Source organism: Cyanistes caeruleus, unplaced genomic scaffold (assembly GCF_971803275.1).
Source record: "Cyanistes caeruleus unplaced genomic scaffold, bCyaCae1.hap1.1 HAP1_SCAFFOLD_128, whole genome shotgun sequence".
Classification (NCBI taxonomy): domain Eukaryota; kingdom Metazoa; phylum Chordata; class Aves; order Passeriformes; family Paridae; genus Cyanistes; species Cyanistes caeruleus.
In genome coordinates this window covers 456,561-473,955 of record NW_028255925.1, presented here as the reverse complement: position 1 = coordinate 473,955, position 17,395 = coordinate 456,561, and the positions used below count along the sequence as shown (strand labels likewise).

The following is a 17,395-nucleotide window of genomic DNA, read 5'->3' as shown; positions in this document are numbered from 1 at the left end:
GATCGTCAATCAACTTGAAAAGGGCCCTGAGTGCCAGGTGACGCTTGTCCCTGCTCTCGCTCCGCAGGTGCCTTGAGAAGATTTCCAGGACTCTGTTAGCGCTGCGTTCGCTCAAGTCCAGGTAGTCCAGGATCTGAAAGGCACAGGGCAGTGACAGGGGAGGCAGCCGGCAGGAGCCCAGAAACAAGACAGGAAACAGGGCCCGGGCAGCAGCACAAGGCATGGGCACCGTCCCAGGCAGCTGCAGCTATGAGAGGGCAGAGAGGTGGCAGGCAGCTCTGCAGGGAGGCACTTTTGGCCATCAGGCTCACCTCCACAAGGAATGCCAGGGCAGGCAGATCCCAGCGTGCCTCCTGTGTGCTGAGCAGCTGGAGCAGGTAGGGAACGATGCGGGAACACAAGGGGATAGAGGCAGACGACATCTCCCTGCCAGGGTGAAAAAGTAGCCCAGACTGTGAGCTGGGAGGACAAACATCTCCCAGGACTGATTGACAGAGTTCACATCTTTGAGCACCATCCTGCAAGGATAGGGGACCTGGGCCCTTGGGGAGGTGACTCCTTGTGGGCACCCTCCTTTCCCAGCCTTTTCCAGTCTCCTTAGCCGTCCCTCGGTGACGAGGCCCTCTGGCCCACGACAGTGGGGACTGTGTTGGGCAACCTCAGCACGGGGCACAAATGCCAGAGGCAGTGGGGAGAAGGGGGTCTCACCTGGCCAGCAGACCCACGGCATAGTGGTGGGTGTCAGCAGAGAGCAGCTTGTCCCAGCCACGCTTGTGTTCCATTTCCACCACCACTTCCTCACGATGCATTTGGCACAGCAGTGACTTCAGGGCCTGCACTGCAAAGCTGTGTGCACAGCAAAGCCCAGGTCACGCTGGGAGCACTGGCTCGTGCCGTGGAGACATGGCAGGGACAGGAGGAGTGGGATAGAGCACCTGTTGGGGCTGATGGCAAGGCCGTGTTGCTCCTGGCATCCCTTCCAGAAGGCATTGAGATCCTCTGGCATCTCCAAAGTGCTGAAGAACACTTGGAAGAGCAGATGCACAAAGAGGCGGGGGAAATGCACCGTCACTACATGTGGGACGCAGGGCATCTGAAGGATCTTCCACATCAGCACAGTTGCCTGCAGAGGACAGAGAACCCTGAGACAGCGCTCAGTGCCGAGGTGTGCGGGTGGCAGGGCCTGAGTGTGGCAGGGAGCGGTCAGGGGAAACCCCTGGGGAGCTCCACGCCTGGTGCCCCTGAAGCTGCCCCTAGGCCAGGTTTCAGCCCAGTGCCTGAGGCAGGGAGATGCAGTTGGGGAAGGAGGAAACTGAGCTGCTGAAGAGGTGGCTTGCCAGGGGCTGAGCAAAGGCCAGTTGCAGAAACTCACAGCCAGGGCAAAGACACCCGTGTTGTCTCCATCAGAGGTGCGCGTGCTGTGCTCTGGCCAGTTCCCCAGCACATCGAGGACTATCCGGTATGCCCGCTCCGCTGTCCTGGGCGAGCACAAGATGGTCTTCCACATGGTCATAGCAGCTCTGCGGGGCGACAGCTCTGTCTCACGGGGGTCTCAGACACATCCCCGTGGCCTGGGCAGCAGTGGGGGGGAGCTGAGCTTGCTGCCAGCTCTGCCTCTGCCTGCTGCCCCTCGCCAGCAGCAGCAGCCAGGCAGCCCAGCCCTGTGGGGACAGGGCCCTGAGGGCCATGGCATGGCAGCAGGCTCGGGGACCGATGTAGCAGGGCTGGGAAAGGTCCCAGGTAGACAGGACCCTGGAAGTCTCTGTTGGTCAGACACCTGGGCCAGGCTGTGCAGGCTGATGGGCTGAGGAGCCCTGAGCCCTCTGGGCACGTGGGCCCCGTACCTGTCACACGTTGGGGCCACACGCAGGAGAGCAATGACCACGTCAGCGGGCTGTGCCTCGCTCAGATCCAGCAGGGTCCTGTTCAGCCTGTGCTCAGAGAACTGATTGGCCATGAGCCACTGGTGGATGTACCTCACCATGGCAGGCACCTGGAGAAAGCACAAGGGGAGACTTGGAAAGCTGCCACAGGGAGTCAGGAATGTCCCCAGCTTCCCCAGAGAAGTGCTTCCCTTCTCAGCACGCTGCAATGGCCTCAAAGGCTTCGAGTGATCAGCAAGCGTGGCTTGGGAGGCCAAGCGATCCCTGGAGGATCAAACCCTGGCCACAGGCTGCTTACTTGCTTTTGACTGTAAAAACCCTCCTCTACAAGCATATCCAGCAGGGCAGCAGTGGCCTTGGTGTTGAAGATGTATGAATAAGGTCTGAGCCCAGTGGCCACGGCGCTGGTCCCTTCTTCCCGAATTCTCTTGATGAAGCTGCAAACCAGCTGTAGGAGAAGGGCAGGAGACAGAAACATCGGGGATGTTCCATGGAGTGCTCCAGGCGTGCTGCTGGGCTGAGCAGTGCCAGCAGGCCCAGCCCAGTTGGGGATGGCTGCAGGTACCTGCGCTGTTCTGCGGAAGAGGCCACCGCCAAGGTCCTGCTCTTGTGTCTGGGCCATGGCTGCATCTGGCAAAGAGCAGCCAGAGCTGAGGGGCTGCGGGAGAGGCCGGAGAACGCAGCCCAGCCCTGCGATCCCCAGGCAGGGACAGCCCCGCGGATGCCCCAGGGGATGGAGCACGGCCACTGCTGGGGGGGCAGCCCCAGCCCCTCTTTTATGCTGTCCATGGGTGTGTCTCCACAGGACAGGGTGGGATGGGATGAGATGGGATGCAATGGGATGGGATGGGGCCAAGATGGCCGCAGGCACCAGCCCTGTGGCCCAGCTCTGCCACTCACCCTCCTCCAGCGGCCGGAACTGCTGCACCTCTTCGGTCTCTGGTGCTGGGGCAGCTCCAGGGCCTTCTTCCTCTTCCTCCTCCTCCTCCTCCTGCACCCAGGCCAGCTTGGGCACTCTTGGGGGTCGCTGCTCCATATCATCTTCAACACTCTCCCATCCTTTCCATAGGAACAGCACCAGGGGATGGCATGGCATGCAATGGGATGGGGCCAAGCTGGCAACAGGCGCTAGCCCTAAGGCCGAGCTCTGCAACTCACCTTCCCGTGGTGCCTGGAACTCCTGCACCTCTTCAGTCTCCTGTGCCAGGACAGCTCCAGGGCCTTCTCCTTCCTCCTCCTCCTCAACCCAGGCCAACTTGGGCACTCTTGGGGGTCGCTGCTCCATGGCAGGGACTGGATTTATAGCTACTTGCAGGAGAGATGGCTCGGAAAAGCTCCGAGTCAGCAAGTCCTGCAGTCGTGCCTGGAAGGCACCTGCAAGACTCAAGTCCGGGCAAGACGGCAGGACAGCGAGTCCTGCACTTGTGTCTTGAGGGCTCCTGCCACAAGGACAGGAGGCTCCTCGTCAAGGTTTGAGGTCTGGTCTCAAGGGCAGTGACTGCAGGGATGGGCGACACCTCGGAAAAGCTCCAGGTCACCAAATCCCACGGTCTGCCTTGAGAGAACCTTGAGAAGCCTCGGCAAGGCCACAGGTCAGCAAGTGCTGCAGTCGTGCCTGGAAGGCACCTGCAAGACTCAAGTCCTGGCAAGACGGCAGGACAGCAAGTCCTGCACTTGTGTCTTGAGGGCTCCTGCCACAAGGACAGGAGGCTCCTCGTCAAGATTTGAGGTCTGGTCTCAAGGGCAGTGACTGCAGGGATGGGCGACACCTCGGAAAAGCCCCGGGTCACCAAGTCCCACGGTCTGCCCTTGACAGAACCTTAAGAAAGAAGCCTCGGCAAGGCCACAGGTCAGCAAGCCCTGTGGTCTGGCCTCGAGGTCACCTGTTGGAATAACGCTTCGGAAAAGCTCCGGGTCCGACACAAACGAGTGTGCTGTGCGGGGGCTCCTCACAGCACCGCTCTGACGCGTCCTGTCCCGTCGCGTGCACCGAGCACTGTGGCGTGGTCCTGTCACCGCCAGCTCCTATGCCACCACGTGTCACAAAGGGCCCTCTGACACCCTGTCCCTTTCCATCCCATGGTGACCATATGTCACAAAGGGCCCTCACGCACCCTGCCAGCTGCCCTGGTTCCCCCTGCCCCCATCCCCCCAAAAATGGCCCAGGTTGGGAGGAATCTCTTGCCCAAAGGGTCTAAGACAGCCCAACAGGATCTTTAGGAATGCCTCAAACCATCAGCCAACGCTGCCCTGCTCTGCAGGCTCAGGGCAGCAGAAGGAGCCCCCAGGGCTGCCGACGCAGCCGCAGCAGGAAGGGCACGGGGCCTTGCACAGAAGCTGGCACGGCCTCCTTGGGACACGTCCCAGCTGGTGGCCATTCTAAACCTGCAGGTGTGACACAGACAAGGAACGTGTGGGCCAGGGCACGAATGCTGCTCTGAGCCCTGGGGCCCGGCCAGCACTGAAATCAGCAGGTGTGGCAGAGTCCCCGCCAAGGCAGACCTGCCACCCCACCCGAGCCCTGGCAGTGCTGGCACTCGTCTCCTGCCCCAGAGACCTGTACCCCTGGGGGGCTTCTGTGCCAGAGGGCAGCCAAAGCCCACATCTTTTTAGAATTTTTCCAAAGCCTGCCGACTGTTTTCAAGGTTTTCTTCCTATTTTCTCCCTAGTGCACAATCTCCAGAAATTGTGCTTTTCCATCCTTTTGCATTTATTAAATTGACCTGCAATGACCAATCAATCAAAATCCTGGGAAAACTTGAACTTCAGCTTGAACCCGGGCAAAATATTTATCTCCCACACTTGAAGCCATGAATTGCCAAGTACTGTCCCCGCTGTCATACCCTGTCCCCTGTAGGTGTGCTGATGCCATTTCAAAGGGGTTGCCAATGAAAACCAGTTTGAAGATTTTTGTAGTTTCCACATTGGCATTCAAATCCTTGACTAGAAAAATCACATGTCAAAATTTCTAGGATTCTTCCATACCAAAGCTGTCATCTTCACCCTGGATTTTAGAGTGTCTGAACAGTCACACAAGGTTTGAGTTTTAGACACTACAGAAGAAGTCTTTGCTGTTGGGCTATACCATGACATCAGCATATAGTCCTGATGATTCCTTTAGGCAGGAGCAGCAAACACAAGAATGAGCCAAACAAGCTATTCCTGTGTTCTCATGTCCTGCACAGCAGTAACTGGGAATTCAAGAATGGATTCAGGAAGCAATGGGTGCACAGGGAGCCACAAAGACTTTGGGATGCTGAAATGGACCAGCCTGGTGCCTGTGCCTGGGCTGCACCGGGCTGAGCTCCAACTGGACGATCTAATAATGGCTGAATGGACACACCGTGGGCCACAGGAGACTCCTGCTGCCAGTTCTGTGAGCTACAATATTCATTTGTGATTCACCAGATGATTTTTTCATCTTTGCTTGAAATCCAGGAGAGGAAAAGGTCAACATTGAGAAGTGTTCTTCCAATTCTAGTGACAGTTGTGTCTGCACACCACCTGTGCCCATGGCAGGGTGGTTGGAAGTGGATGATGTTTATGATACTTTGCAACACAAAATGTTCTGAGATTCTGTGATTCTCCAAGTGGAGTGGAAAACTAAGCCATGTAAGTCCCTGCTTTTTTTCAGTGCATGCTGCTTACTCCTTTGTTCCAATCAAGTCCAGGATTTTGTTTCATGTGTCTTTAAGGTGCCTGGACAGAAGAGAGGGAGGGCAGCTGCAGCACAGGGCTCATGTCCCATCAGAGTCTCTTACTCTCTCTCTCATGATGGCGCTGATGCCGCTGCCTTGGGACACCTGAGTGTGGAAGGCGAGCCCGCCCTCAAGCACGGCCATCCAAGTCAGTCAGGGGCACAGGCTGCAGCTGAAGCTGTCAAGCGTTGCTGTGAGGCTGGCAAATGAAGAGAAAGCCATTGTGGCCAATTCTGCTGAAGCCTTCTGCCAAACCAAAGGCAACTGTGCCCACAGCCTCCCCCGGTTTGGCACCCGGCTGCTGCGGACGCCTCACTGTGCAGGTGCCGACGTTGGGGCTGCTGCTGTTCCTGTGCACACTCTGCTGCTGTTCCTGTGCACACTCTGCTGCTGTTCCTGTGCACACTCTGCTGCTGTTCCTGTGCACACTCTGCTGCTGTTTCTGTGGGCTCCTGAGTCGCTTCAGCAGCAGCGACTGGGCAGCCCTGCTGGAGGAGACATCACCACCCTCCCCTTGGTGGCAGCAGCTCTGCGGACCCCGAGCTCTGTGTCAGGGGAGCCTCAGTCACAGCACCGTGTCCTGGGCAGCCGCGAGGGCCCGGGCTGGCGGCCAGCCCTGCCTCTGCCCACTGCCCCTTATCGCAGGCACCCAGTGGCCGTGGCCTGGCAGCACCCCCCTGCCCTGCATGTCCCCAGCCAGCCCAGCCTGGGCACACCTTGGGCTGTCCGCACCCTCCTGGAGGGGTGTTGTCCCAGCCTCGAGGGCTTCTGCTGCAGGCCTGGGAGACATTCTAGGGAAGTGCCAGGTCGGCCGGCTGTCAGGAAAAAGGTGGCTGCCCGGGGGCTGCTTATGCCCTCTGACACCCAATTCCTCAGGTCTTCCCACCGGTCCGGCATTTCAGGGGCCTCCTGTCCCCTTTGGAGCCTCCAGCCTCCACACATGCCCCTCACGCCTTCCCACGCTTTTGTCCCGCCTGGGCCTCCACAGACCCTCATCCATTTACAGCCTCCCAGTGCCCTGTTCCCTCAGAGTCTCCCCCAGCGTGGACCAGCAGCAGCGCCACAGCCCCACAGGAGCTCCAGAGGAGCAGGATCAAGAGGCACGTGGGAGCCCTCAGCAACCCAGCCAGCACCACACGGGCACGAGGACACAGATGGCGGCGCTTCCTGGCTGAGACAGCATTTGTGCCTTCAGCAGAACCACCAAAGGCCAAGGGTTTCTGGCCATTTTCCCTGCACCACTGCATGCCTGGGCAGCTTGCTGAGCTGTGATTCCCCAAGTGGAATCACATTTTCCCCGCTTCCTCTATGCCCTGTACACCATGGGCAGCAAGATAAAGGTCTTGGGAAGTGACTGCCTATTATAATATATACTATATTTATATCCTAAAAGAAAATGAAAAGAAGAAAAGAACAATATTTAAGAAACAAAAAAAAATCTCTGCTGGTTCAGGTGGCCCCAGCAGACAGAGCCTGCCGGGTCAGTTGCCAGCAGAGCTCCAGCAGCGCAGCCAGCTGAGGCCCAACAGACGAGGCCGTGTCCTCCATGCCCTGCGCAGCTGAACTTGCAGGTTCTCCAAGATGGAATATCGAGCCGTCTCTACTGCCTGGGTGATGTAAAATGTTTGAATTGCCAGGTTTCCGATGGCAGGGCTGGTGTCACAAACCACGTTCTTAAGGGCTGGAAGAGAGATGAACAGAGCCACGGTCAGATTCCCAGACCTGCGGAGGCCCACGGAGAGCCCCCGGCCAGGGCCATCCCAGCCGGCTCTTGCCATGGCCAGCAGGGAGCAGGGACCAAGGGGATCAGCCCGAAGCTGCTGGCCACGAATGCCCCACGTGAAACCTCGGAGTGATCCACCCACGCCGCCCCTCATCCGCACATTGAGCAGAGACCTTCGCAGACAGTCCAGGACTTGCAGCTCCACCCAGCAGCCCCGCTGACAGCCCGCTGCCCTCACTCACATTTGTAAATTAGCTGCAGGTCTTCTTTCTGCCGCCTCAGGAGCCGCCCGGCCATCCCTGGGAACACAGAGCCTGTCAGGGCCCCAGCGGCACAGCTCCCTGCCAGCGGCGCTGCCAGCCCTGTGGCCACACGCCCTCCCGCCCCGGCAGGGCTCAGCCCGGGCCCGTGCCGCATCCTGACTCAGCCCAAGGGCACGGCTGCCAGAGGCCGGCAGCAGCAGCCCCGAGGGCAGGCGGGGCTCCAGGGCGTGGGGCCCGGGTGCCGCTGCCGGGGCAGCAGTCGGGGCCGGGGCCGAGCTGTGGCGGGGCGGGGAGGGAGCCCGGGCTCGTGGCTCACCGATGAACCTGATGGCCGCCGCTCGCAGGGGCTCCTGTGGGCTCTGCAGGTACGGCAGGGCCCGACGCAGGTCCTCCGCCGCTCGGTTCCTGTCCTGTGCCAGCTGGAGAGAGCGGCAGGAGGGAGGGGTTGGCGCGGGCTCTGCCCCTCGGCCAGGCGCTGCCTGCCCGGCCAACCCTGAGGCCCGGCCAGCAGCCGCTGGCGCCGAGCTCTGCAAGGGGCAGAGGGCCGGCTGCTGCCCAGGGAGCCGCGGTGCCGCCCTGCCCTGCAGCCCCAGTGGATCGGGGCTCCATCGGAACCAGGCTCGGGACCACAGGAGCCTGAAGAAGAAGCCGTGCGGCCCCCGGGGGCGGCACTGGGCAGGGGCGCAGCTGCCAGCCCCACACACCGAGCGCTGGGGACAGGGGGCTTCTCCAGGCTGAGGCTGGGCCTTCCAAGCCGTCCTTACCAGGCACTCGGTGATCATCCACAGCTTCTTCTTTTTCACAGGTCTTTCAAGATCTCTCCTCTTCAGGAACTCGGCCGCACAAAGCAGCGTTGCCCAAGAAGCCTGGAGAGCAGCAGAGACCCGCAGATGGCCCCACAAGTCAGGACACAGGACCCGCCCGCATTCGTGTGCCAAGGCCAGGAGGAGGCTGCAGCCGGCAAGGTGCCAGGGCAGGAGGCGGCCGAGCCCCCTCCCCGGGTGACAGCAGCAGCCCAGGAATCCTCACCTCTGCCACCTGCTGGTTCTCGTCATGGCAGTGGAAGAAGAGAGGCAGCAGGCTGTGGTGCACGTGTGACTTCAGGGCCTTTTTTTCCTTTTCTGTTAGAAGAGTCATCAATGATCGGAAGAATAATATGGACACCAGCTGCACCTGGCTATTATCCTATATGAAAGGAAGGAAGGAAAAAAGACCTCAGCCCTGTCTGCATGGGGCTCAGCAGGGTGCAGGCCTGAGAATCCCCCGGGCACCAAGTGTCTGGGCAGAAGCCAGTGGCCTCGGCTGGGGGCACAGAGCCTTACGTGGTCAAAGAGTGGCAGGAGCGCCTCAGCCAGCTGCAGGGCAATGGGGCTGGGTATCAGCATGTCCTTGTCCAAGACGATAAAGCTGAGCACCATGACTGTCATCCTGACTATCTCTCCATCTGCATCCCACAGGAAATCTACAAGACTTTCAGTCAGGCTCCGCATTTTTTCAGCCTGTGTGGAAGACAAGTCTGTGAAACGCCACCCTGCTGCCACAGGGCCAAGAGGCCAAAGGCCTGTCCCAAAGCACTCAGGAAGAAGCAGGAGGCACGAGAGCTGGCAGCAGCTGCCTCGGGGCCCGAAGCCCAGCCGAGCCCAAGGGACTGCGTTTCCCGGCGCAGCTTCAGCCACTGCCCACTTCTCACCATCGAGGGATCGTCAATCAACTTGAAAAGGGCCCTGAGCGCCAGGTGACGCTTGTCCCTGCTCTCGCTCCGCAGGTGCCTTGAGAAGATTTCCAGGATTCTGTTAGCGCTGCGTTCGCTCAAGTCCAGGTAGTCCAGGATCTGAAAGGCACAGGGCAGTGACAGGGGAGGCAGCCGGCAGGAGCCCAGAAACAAGACAGGAAACAGGGCCCAGGCAGCAGCACAAGGCATGGGCACCGTCCCAGGCAGCTTCAGCTATGAGAGGGCAGAGAGGTGGCAGGCAGCTCTGCAGGGAGGCACTTTTGGCCATCAGGCTCACCTCCACAAGGAATGCCAGGGCAGGCAGATCCCAGCGTGCCTCCTGTGTGCTGAGCAGCTGGAGCAGGTAGGGAACGATGCGGGAACACAAGGGGATAGAGGCAGACGACATCTCCCTGCCAGGGTGAAAAAGTAGCCCAGACTGTGAGCTGGGAGGACAAACCTCTCCCAGGACTGATTGACAGAGTTCAGATCTTTGAGCACCATCCTGCAAGGATAGGGGACCTGGGCCCTTGGGGAGGTGACTCCTTGTGGGCACCCTCCTTTCCCAGCCTTTTCCAGTCTCCCTAGCCGTCCCTCGGTGACGAGGCCCTCTGGCCCACGACAGTGGGGACTGTGTTGGGCAACCTCAGCACGGGGCACAAATGCCAGAGGCAGTGGGGAGAAGGGGGTCTCACCTGGCCAGCAGACCCACGGCATAGTGGTGGGTGTCAGCAGAGAGCAGCTTGTCCCAGCCACGCTTGTGTTCCATTTCCACCACCACTTCCTCACGATGCATTTGGCACAGCAGGGACTTCAGGGCCTGCACTGCAAAGCTGTGTGCACAGCAAAGCCCAGGTCACGCTGGGAGTACTGGCTCGTGCCGTGGAGACATGGCAGGGACAGGAGGAGTGGGATAGAGCACCTGTTGGGGCTGATGGCAAGGCTGTGTTGCTCCTGGCATCCCTTCCAGAAGGCATTGAGATCCTCTGGCATCTCCAAAGTGCTGAAGAACACTTGGAAGAGCAGATGCACAAAGAGGCGGGGGAAATGCACCGTCACTACATGTGGGACGCAGGGCATCTGAAGGATCTTCCACATCAGCACAGTTGCCTGCAGAGGACAGAGAACCCTGAGACAGTGCTCAGTGCCGAGGTGTGCGGGTGGCAGGGCCTGAGTGTGGCAGGGAGCGGTCAGGGGAAACCCCTGGGGAGCTCCACGCCTGGTGCCCCTGAAGCTGCCCCTAGGCCAGGTTTCAGCCCAGTGCCTGAGGCAGGGAGATGCAGTTGGGGAAGGAGGAAACAGAGCTGCTGAAGAGGTGGCTTGCCAGGGGCTGAGCAAAGGCCAGTTGCAGAAACTCACAGCCAGGGCAAAGACACCCTTGTTGTCTCCATCAGAGGTGCGCGTGCTGTGCTCTGGCCAGTTCCCCAGCACATCGAGGACTATCCGGTATGCCCGCTCCGCTGTCCTGGGCGAGCACAAGATGGTCTTCCACATGGTCATAGCAGCTCTGCGGGGCGACAGCTCTGTCTCACGGGGGTCTCAGACACATCCCCGTGGCCTGGGCAGCAGTGGGGGGGAGCTGAGCTTGCTGCCAGCTCTGCCTCTGCCTGCTGCCCCTCGCCAGCAGCAGCAGCCAGGCAGCCCAGCCCTGTGGGGACAGGGCCCTGAGGGCCATGGCATGGCAGCAGGCTCGGGGACCGATGTAGCAGGGCTGGGAAAGGTCCCAGGTAGACAGGACCCTGGAAGTCTCTGTTGGTCAGACACCTGGGCCAGGCTGTGCAGGCTGATGGGCTGAGGAGCCCTGAGCCCTCTGGGCACGTGGGCCCCGTACCTGTCACACGTTGGGGCCACACGCAGGAGAGCAATGACCACGTCAGCGGGCTGTGCCTCGCTCAGATCCAGCAGGGTCCTGTTCAGCCTGTGCTCAGAGAACTGATTGGCCATGAGCCACTGGTGGATGTACCTCACCATGGCAGGCACCTGGAGAAAGCACAAGGGGAGACTTGGAAAGCTGCCACAGGGAGTCAGGAATGTCCCCAGCTTCCCCAGAGAAGTGCTTCCCTTCTCAGCACGCTGCAATGGCCTCAAAGGCTTCGAGTGATCAGCAAGCGTGGCTTGGGAGGCCAAGCGATCCCTGGAGGATCAAACCCTGGCCACAGGCTGCTTACTTGCTTTTGACTGTAAAAACCCTCCTCTACAAGCATATCCAGCAGGGCAGCAGTGGCCTTGGTGTTGAAGATGTATGAATAAGGTCTGAGCCCAGTGGCCACGGCGCTGGTCCCTTCTTCCCGAATTCTCTTGATGAAGCTGCAAACCAGCTGTAGGAGAAGGGCGGGAGACAGAAACATCGGGGATGTTCCATGGAGTGCTCCAGGCGTGCTGCTGGGCTGAGCAGTGCCAGCAGGCCCAGCCCAGTTGGGGATGGCTGCAGGTACCTGCGCTGTTCTGCGGAAGAGGCCACCGCCAAGGTCCTGCTCTTGTGTCTGGGCCATGGCTGCATCTGGCAAAGAGCAGCCAGAGCTGAGGGGCTGCGGGAGAGGCCGGAGAACGCAGCCCAGCCCTGCGATCCCCAGGCAGGGACAGCCCCGCGGATGCCCCAGGGGATGGAGCACGGCCACTGCTGGGGGGGCAGCCCCAGCCCCTCTTTTATGCTGTCCATGGGTGTGTCTCCACAGGACAGGGTGGGATGGGATGAGATGGGATGCAATGGGATGGGATGGGGCCAAGATGGCCGCAGGCACCAGCCCTGTGGCCCAGCTCTGCCACTCACCCTCCTCCAGCGGCCGGAACTGCTGCACCTCTTCGGTCTCTGGTGCTGGGGCAGCTCCAGGGCCTTCTTCCTCTTCCTCCTCCTCCTCCTCCTGCACCCAGGCCAGCTTGGGCACTCTTGGGGGTCGCTGCTCCATATCATCTTCAACACTCTCCCATCCTTTCCATAGGAACAGCACCAGGGGATGGCATGGCATGCAATGGGATGGGGCCAAGCTGGCAACAGGCGCTAGCCCTAAGGCCGAGCTCTGCAACTCACCCTCCCGTGGTGCCTGGAACTCCTGCACCTCTTCAGTCTCCTGTGCCAGGACAGCTCCAGGGCCTTCTCCTTCCTCCTCCTCCTCAACCCAGGCCAACTTGGGCACTCTTGGAGGTCGCTGCTCCATGGCAGGGACTGGATTTATAGCTACTTGCAGGAGAGATGGCTCAGAAAAGCTCCGAGTCAGCAAGTCCTGCAGTCGTGCCTGGAAGGCACCTGCAAGACTCAAGTCCGGGCAAGACGGCAGGACAGCGAGTCCTGCACTTGTGTCTTGAGGGCTCCTGCCACAAGGACAGGAGGCTCCTCGTCAAGGTTTGAGGTCTGGTCTCAAGGGCAGTGACTCCAGGGATGGGCGGCACCTCGGAAAAGCTCCAGGTCACCAAATCCCACGGTCTGCCTTGAGAGAATCTTGAGAAGCCTCGGCAAGGCCACAGGTCAGCAAGTGCTGCAGTCGTGCCTGGAAGGCACCTGCAAGACTCAAGTCCTGGCAAGACGGCAGGACAGCAAGTCCTGCACTTGTGTCTTGAGGGCTCCTGCCACAAGGACAGGAGGCTCCTCGTCAAGATTTGAGGTCTGGTCTCAAGGGCAGTGACTGCAGGGATGGGCGACACCTCGGAAAAGCCCCGGGTCACCAAGTCCCACGGTCTGCCCTTGACAGAACCTTAAGAAAGAAGCCTCGGCAAGGCCACAGGTCAGCAAGCCCTGTGGTCTGGCCTCGAGGTCACCTGTTGGAATAACGCTTCGGAAAAGCTCCGGGTCCGACACAAACGAGTGTGCTGTGCGGGGGCTCCTCACAGCACCGCTCTGACGCGTCCTGTCCCGTCGCGTGCACCGAGCACTGTGGCGTGGTCCTGTCACCGCCAGCTCCTATGCCACCACATGTCACAAAGGGCCCTCTGACACCCTGTCCCTTTCCATCCCATGGTGACCATATGTCACAAAGGGCCCTCACGCACCCTGCCAGCTGCCCTGGTTCCCCCTGCCCCCATCCCCCCAAAAATGGCCCAGGTTGGGAGGAATCTCTTGCCCAAAGGGTCTAAGACAGCCCAACAGGATCTTTAGGAATGCCTCAAACCATCAGCCAACGCTGCCCTGCTCTGCAGGCTCAGGGCAGCAGAAGGAGCCCCCAGGGCTGCCGACGCAGCCGCAGCAGGAAGGGCACGGGGCCTTGCACAGAAGCTGGCACGGCCTCCTTGGGACACGTCCCAGCTGGTGGCCATTCTAAACCTGCAGGTGTGACACAGACAAGGAACGTGTGGGCCAGGGCACGAATGCTGCTCTGAGCCCTGGGGCCCGGCCAGCACTGAAATCAGCAGGTGTGGCAGAGTCCCCGCCAAGGCAGACCTGCCACCCCACCCGAGCCCTGGCAGTGCTGGCACTCGTCTCCTGCCCCAGAAACCTGTACCCCTGGGGGGCTTCTGTGCCAGAGGGCAGCCAAAGCCCACATCTTTTTAGAATTTTTCCAAAGCCTGCCGACTGTTTTCAAGGTTTTCTTCCTATTTTCTCCCTAGTGCACAATCTCCAGAAATTGTGCTTTTCCATCCTTTTGCATTTATTAAATTGACCTGCAATGACCAATCAATCAAAATCCTGGGAAAACTTGAACTTCAGGTTGAACCCGGGCAAAATATTTATCTCCCACACTTGAAGCCATGAATTGCCAAGTACTGTCCCCGCTGTCATACCCTGTCCCCCGTAGGTGTGCTGATGCCATTTCAAAGGGGTTACCAATGAAAACCAGTTTGAAGATTTTTGTAGTTTCCACATTGGCATTCAAATCCTTGACTAGAAAAATCACATGTCAAAATTTCTAGGATTCTTCCATACCAAAGCTGTCATCTTCACCCTGGATTTTAGAGTGTCTGAACAGTCACACAAGGTTTGAGTTTTAGACACTACAGAAGAAGTCTTTGCTGTTGGGCTATACCATGACATCAGCATATAGTCCTGATGATTCCTTTAGGCAGGAGCAGCAAACACAAGAATGAGCCAAACAAGCTATTCCTGTGTTCTCATGTCCTGCACAGCAGTAACTGGGAATTCAAGAATGGATTCAGGAAGCAATGGGTGCACAGGGAGCCACAAAGACTTTGGGATGCTGAAATGGACCAGCCTGGTGCCTGTGCCTGGGCTGCACCGGGCTGAGCTCCAACTGGACGATCTAACAATGGCTGAATGGACACACCGTGGGCCACAGGAGACTCCTGCTCCCAGTTCTGTGAGCTACAATATTCATTTCAAAGGTGAGATAACCTTTATAAAGTACATAGTGGAAAAAGTTAAAATTTTTGATATTGTGTTTTACCTTAAGATTATTGTTTCTACCTTGTATGATTCCATAATCCATTCAGTAATTCAAGGAATACTGAACAGAAAGTAACTATAATAGCTCAAAAAAATGTTAACCAAATTTGAGAGAGAGTGGAAAAAACTTGATGCAGCACAAGAAATGTTAAAGAAATTAGAAATGGAAATAAAGTGAATGCAAAAAATGAGATTATTGAGAATATAGAAAAAATACTAAGATTCAAGTTGGTTTTTTTTAAAAGCATGAATCAATGTGGTCAAAAAGAGAAATGCGGGATTGCAGTAAAAGGAATTGATTTGTCCTAACTAAATAGTAACTGTTATTGAAGTTATTATTCGAAGCAATCAAAAGAATCAGTGTTACAAGGCAGATGCAGCGCTTTACAGATGTTACATGTTAAAATTGAGGTGCAGGATGTAGTCTGGAAGATAAGTGATGTCCCAAGATGAAAATGGCCTTGAGATAGACTGTCGCCCTGAAAACTCAGCTTCTGAGCTTGCTGACATAGTTTTCTAAGGACTTTCCCAGGAGAGTAACTGTAAACATAGATATGTGTACATTCTTTCTGTTACACGTCTTGTGATGGGCATCTCTCATGGCCAGTGCAGTGAGAAAGTGTTATCCTGACCATCCAATCCCTGGCCATGGTCAGAAGCCTATAAATCCTGGGAGGAAAAATAAATTCTGCACTTTCTTTCACCACACCTCAACCTGTGTCCGTGTGATCTATTCATCTTCAGCGGTAACATCTGGGGAACCCCGACGTGTCTTGCACGTGTGTTACAGGGTACTGTCTAGCCTGTGGCTATGGATGGTTTTGGGCTTTCTCTCAGCGAAGGCCTGGTTCTGGAAATATGGCATGCGGTGTCTGATCAGAGAGGGATTGATGTTTCATATGCTGACTTTCAGCGATTGTGTGAGTATGGGAGAATTGAGGGGTTTTTCCCTGTGGTTGAAGCGATTTTTTCACAGTCAGCTTGGGACCCTTTAGGCGATTCCCTGATTGAGGCTCTGCTGGTCGGTTATGAGCCCCGGCTGCTCCGGCTGCTCGGGATCTGGCGAAGGTGCGACGGATTGAACGGGGCCGCCGCGGGACCAGTGGGTGTGACCCCGCCTCGACCGGCGCCCCGGCGGTGTAGGCCCGGGGCGGGGTTGGATCCCTGCCAGCAGGCCGTTGGGAGCGCTGCGGACCCAGGGGGTGTAACGCTGCCTCGGCCCATGCCCCGGCGGTGGAAGCCCGGGGTGGACTCGCCTCCTCCGTGTGCCCTCCTGGCACAGACCGATGGGGGGGTGCTTGAACGGGGGGCGGCACCCACCCTGGGGGATGCCTCAGGGCCGGTCCCGTGTCCCTGCTGCGGCTGGGCCATGCCCTGCCCCGCGGTGGGGGACGGGCAGGGCCCGGGCTCCACGCCGGTGGCCGCGCACGCTTTTCCAGCAGAGGAGCAGCTGGCACCGCTTCTTGGACCTTTCGCCCCGAAGAAACGCTGTTAGGGGCAGTTCTGAGTGCTGCCCGCCCCGCGCCGGATTCGTGGGGGGTGGGGGCGGGTTCTGCGAGTGGTGCCGATGCCAAGCCGTGTTCTGCCAGCCCCATGCTGCCGGATTCCCATCCTGCGAGCCTGGATTGTCCCCTTGCAGCAGAGCAGGACGGTGCTGCGGCTTCGCAGGCTGTGCCTCTACCGGCACCTCGGTCCTTCCCGGCGCTGGAGGTGGGCTGTGCTGAACTGCCTCCAGCCCCCCCCGCCTCGGGTTCCCGGGCATCACCCGAGCCTGTGGCTGGAGCCGGCCCTCCCCCGCCACCTCCTGCGGCCGCGGCAGACCAAGGTCCTGCGCGAGTTACCACTGGCTCGGGTGGTGCTGCCGCAGGGGCGAAGTCAGTGGCCTTGACGGGCCAGGGGTCCCAGGCTGCTGGAGCTTCTTCAGCTGGCCTGTGGACCTTGTCCTCTTGTCAGATGACTGTGCAGCTGAGCGTATCAGGCATTCCATGTGTTTCTGAATGCTTTGGTCCGGTGGGTGAAGGCATGAGTGCTCTTCTTGTGGCGTGGATGAATACCGTGTTCATGCTCAAGGCACTATTGCTCACCCAGGGGACGTTGATTCGGAATTCCTGGGGTGCATTTCTGCCATGGGTTCCACACTCACCCCTCCTGTTCCTATCCCTGCAGGACCTGGATTTGCTCACCTTGTGCCTTTTGAGTTTTATGTTCGCAGAGCTGAGAACCAGCTGTGGGGAGATGGTGGCTTCGGGTTCCCTGGACCTCCCTGGGTCACTGGACTGCTGTTCTGACAGCCAGGGATCATCCTGAATGGGTCTACACCATCCATCTCCTGTCCATCCTTGGTGAGGTGCTGTCAGAGATTAGCTTCTGCGGGTTTTTGACACTGGCATGGACATCACGATTGTCAGGTTTGCTGATGGGCCCCAGAGTGACCCTTGGAGCCGATGCTGACAGATTCTATGCAAAGAAGAACTTGAGACTGACTCTTTGTTCAGCAGATTCTGTTGTCCTTTCCCATGATAGACTAGTCACCCTCCGTGACTTGATGCAAGAACAGTTGGATCACAGTGATCTGGAGTTTCAACCAGTCCCTGGGACATTCCTGTTTTCTGTGTCAAGAACAAGTCTGGGAAATGGAAGTTATTGCAAGACCTCCAGAAAGTTCATGCTATGATGGAAAGCATGGGGATGTTGCAGGCTAGCATGCCTTCACCTGCCATGCTTCCTGCTGATTGGCTAGTCCTCATTGTGGATCTGAAGGATTGTTCTTTGCAATTCCTTTGCA

At 58.4% G+C, this 17,395-nt stretch overlaps 2 protein-coding genes across 2 annotated transcripts; both read right to left on the bottom strand.

Moving 5' to 3' along the window:
* Positions 1 to 688: 688 nt before the first annotated feature.
* LOC147646066 (uncharacterized) lies at positions 689 to 5,898 on the bottom strand. The gene is made up of 2 exons (XM_086873982.1): positions 936 to 5,898; positions 689 to 846 (listed from the first exon to the last, which is right to left on the bottom strand). Exon 1 carries the CDS (start codon positions 3,166 to 3,168, stop codon positions 2,098 to 2,100), a length of 1,071 nt encoding a protein of 356 aa, XP_086730108.1. The 5' UTR covers positions 3,169 to 5,898; the 3' UTR covers positions 689 to 846; positions 936 to 2,097.
* Positions 5,899 to 8,914: 3,016 nt separating this feature from the next.
* On the bottom strand, positions 8,915 to 10,863 carry LOC147646065 (maestro heat-like repeat-containing protein family member 1). Its single transcript, XM_086873970.1, has 6 exons — positions 10,638 to 10,863; positions 10,201 to 10,388; positions 9,974 to 10,111; positions 9,577 to 9,691; positions 9,164 to 9,398; positions 8,915 to 8,922 (listed from the first exon to the last, which is right to left on the bottom strand). Exons 1-6 carry the CDS (start codon positions 10,776 to 10,778, stop codon positions 8,915 to 8,917), a joined length of 825 nt encoding a protein of 274 aa, XP_086730096.1. The 5' UTR covers positions 10,779 to 10,863.
* Between the last annotated feature and the right edge of the window lie 6,532 nt (positions 10,864 to 17,395).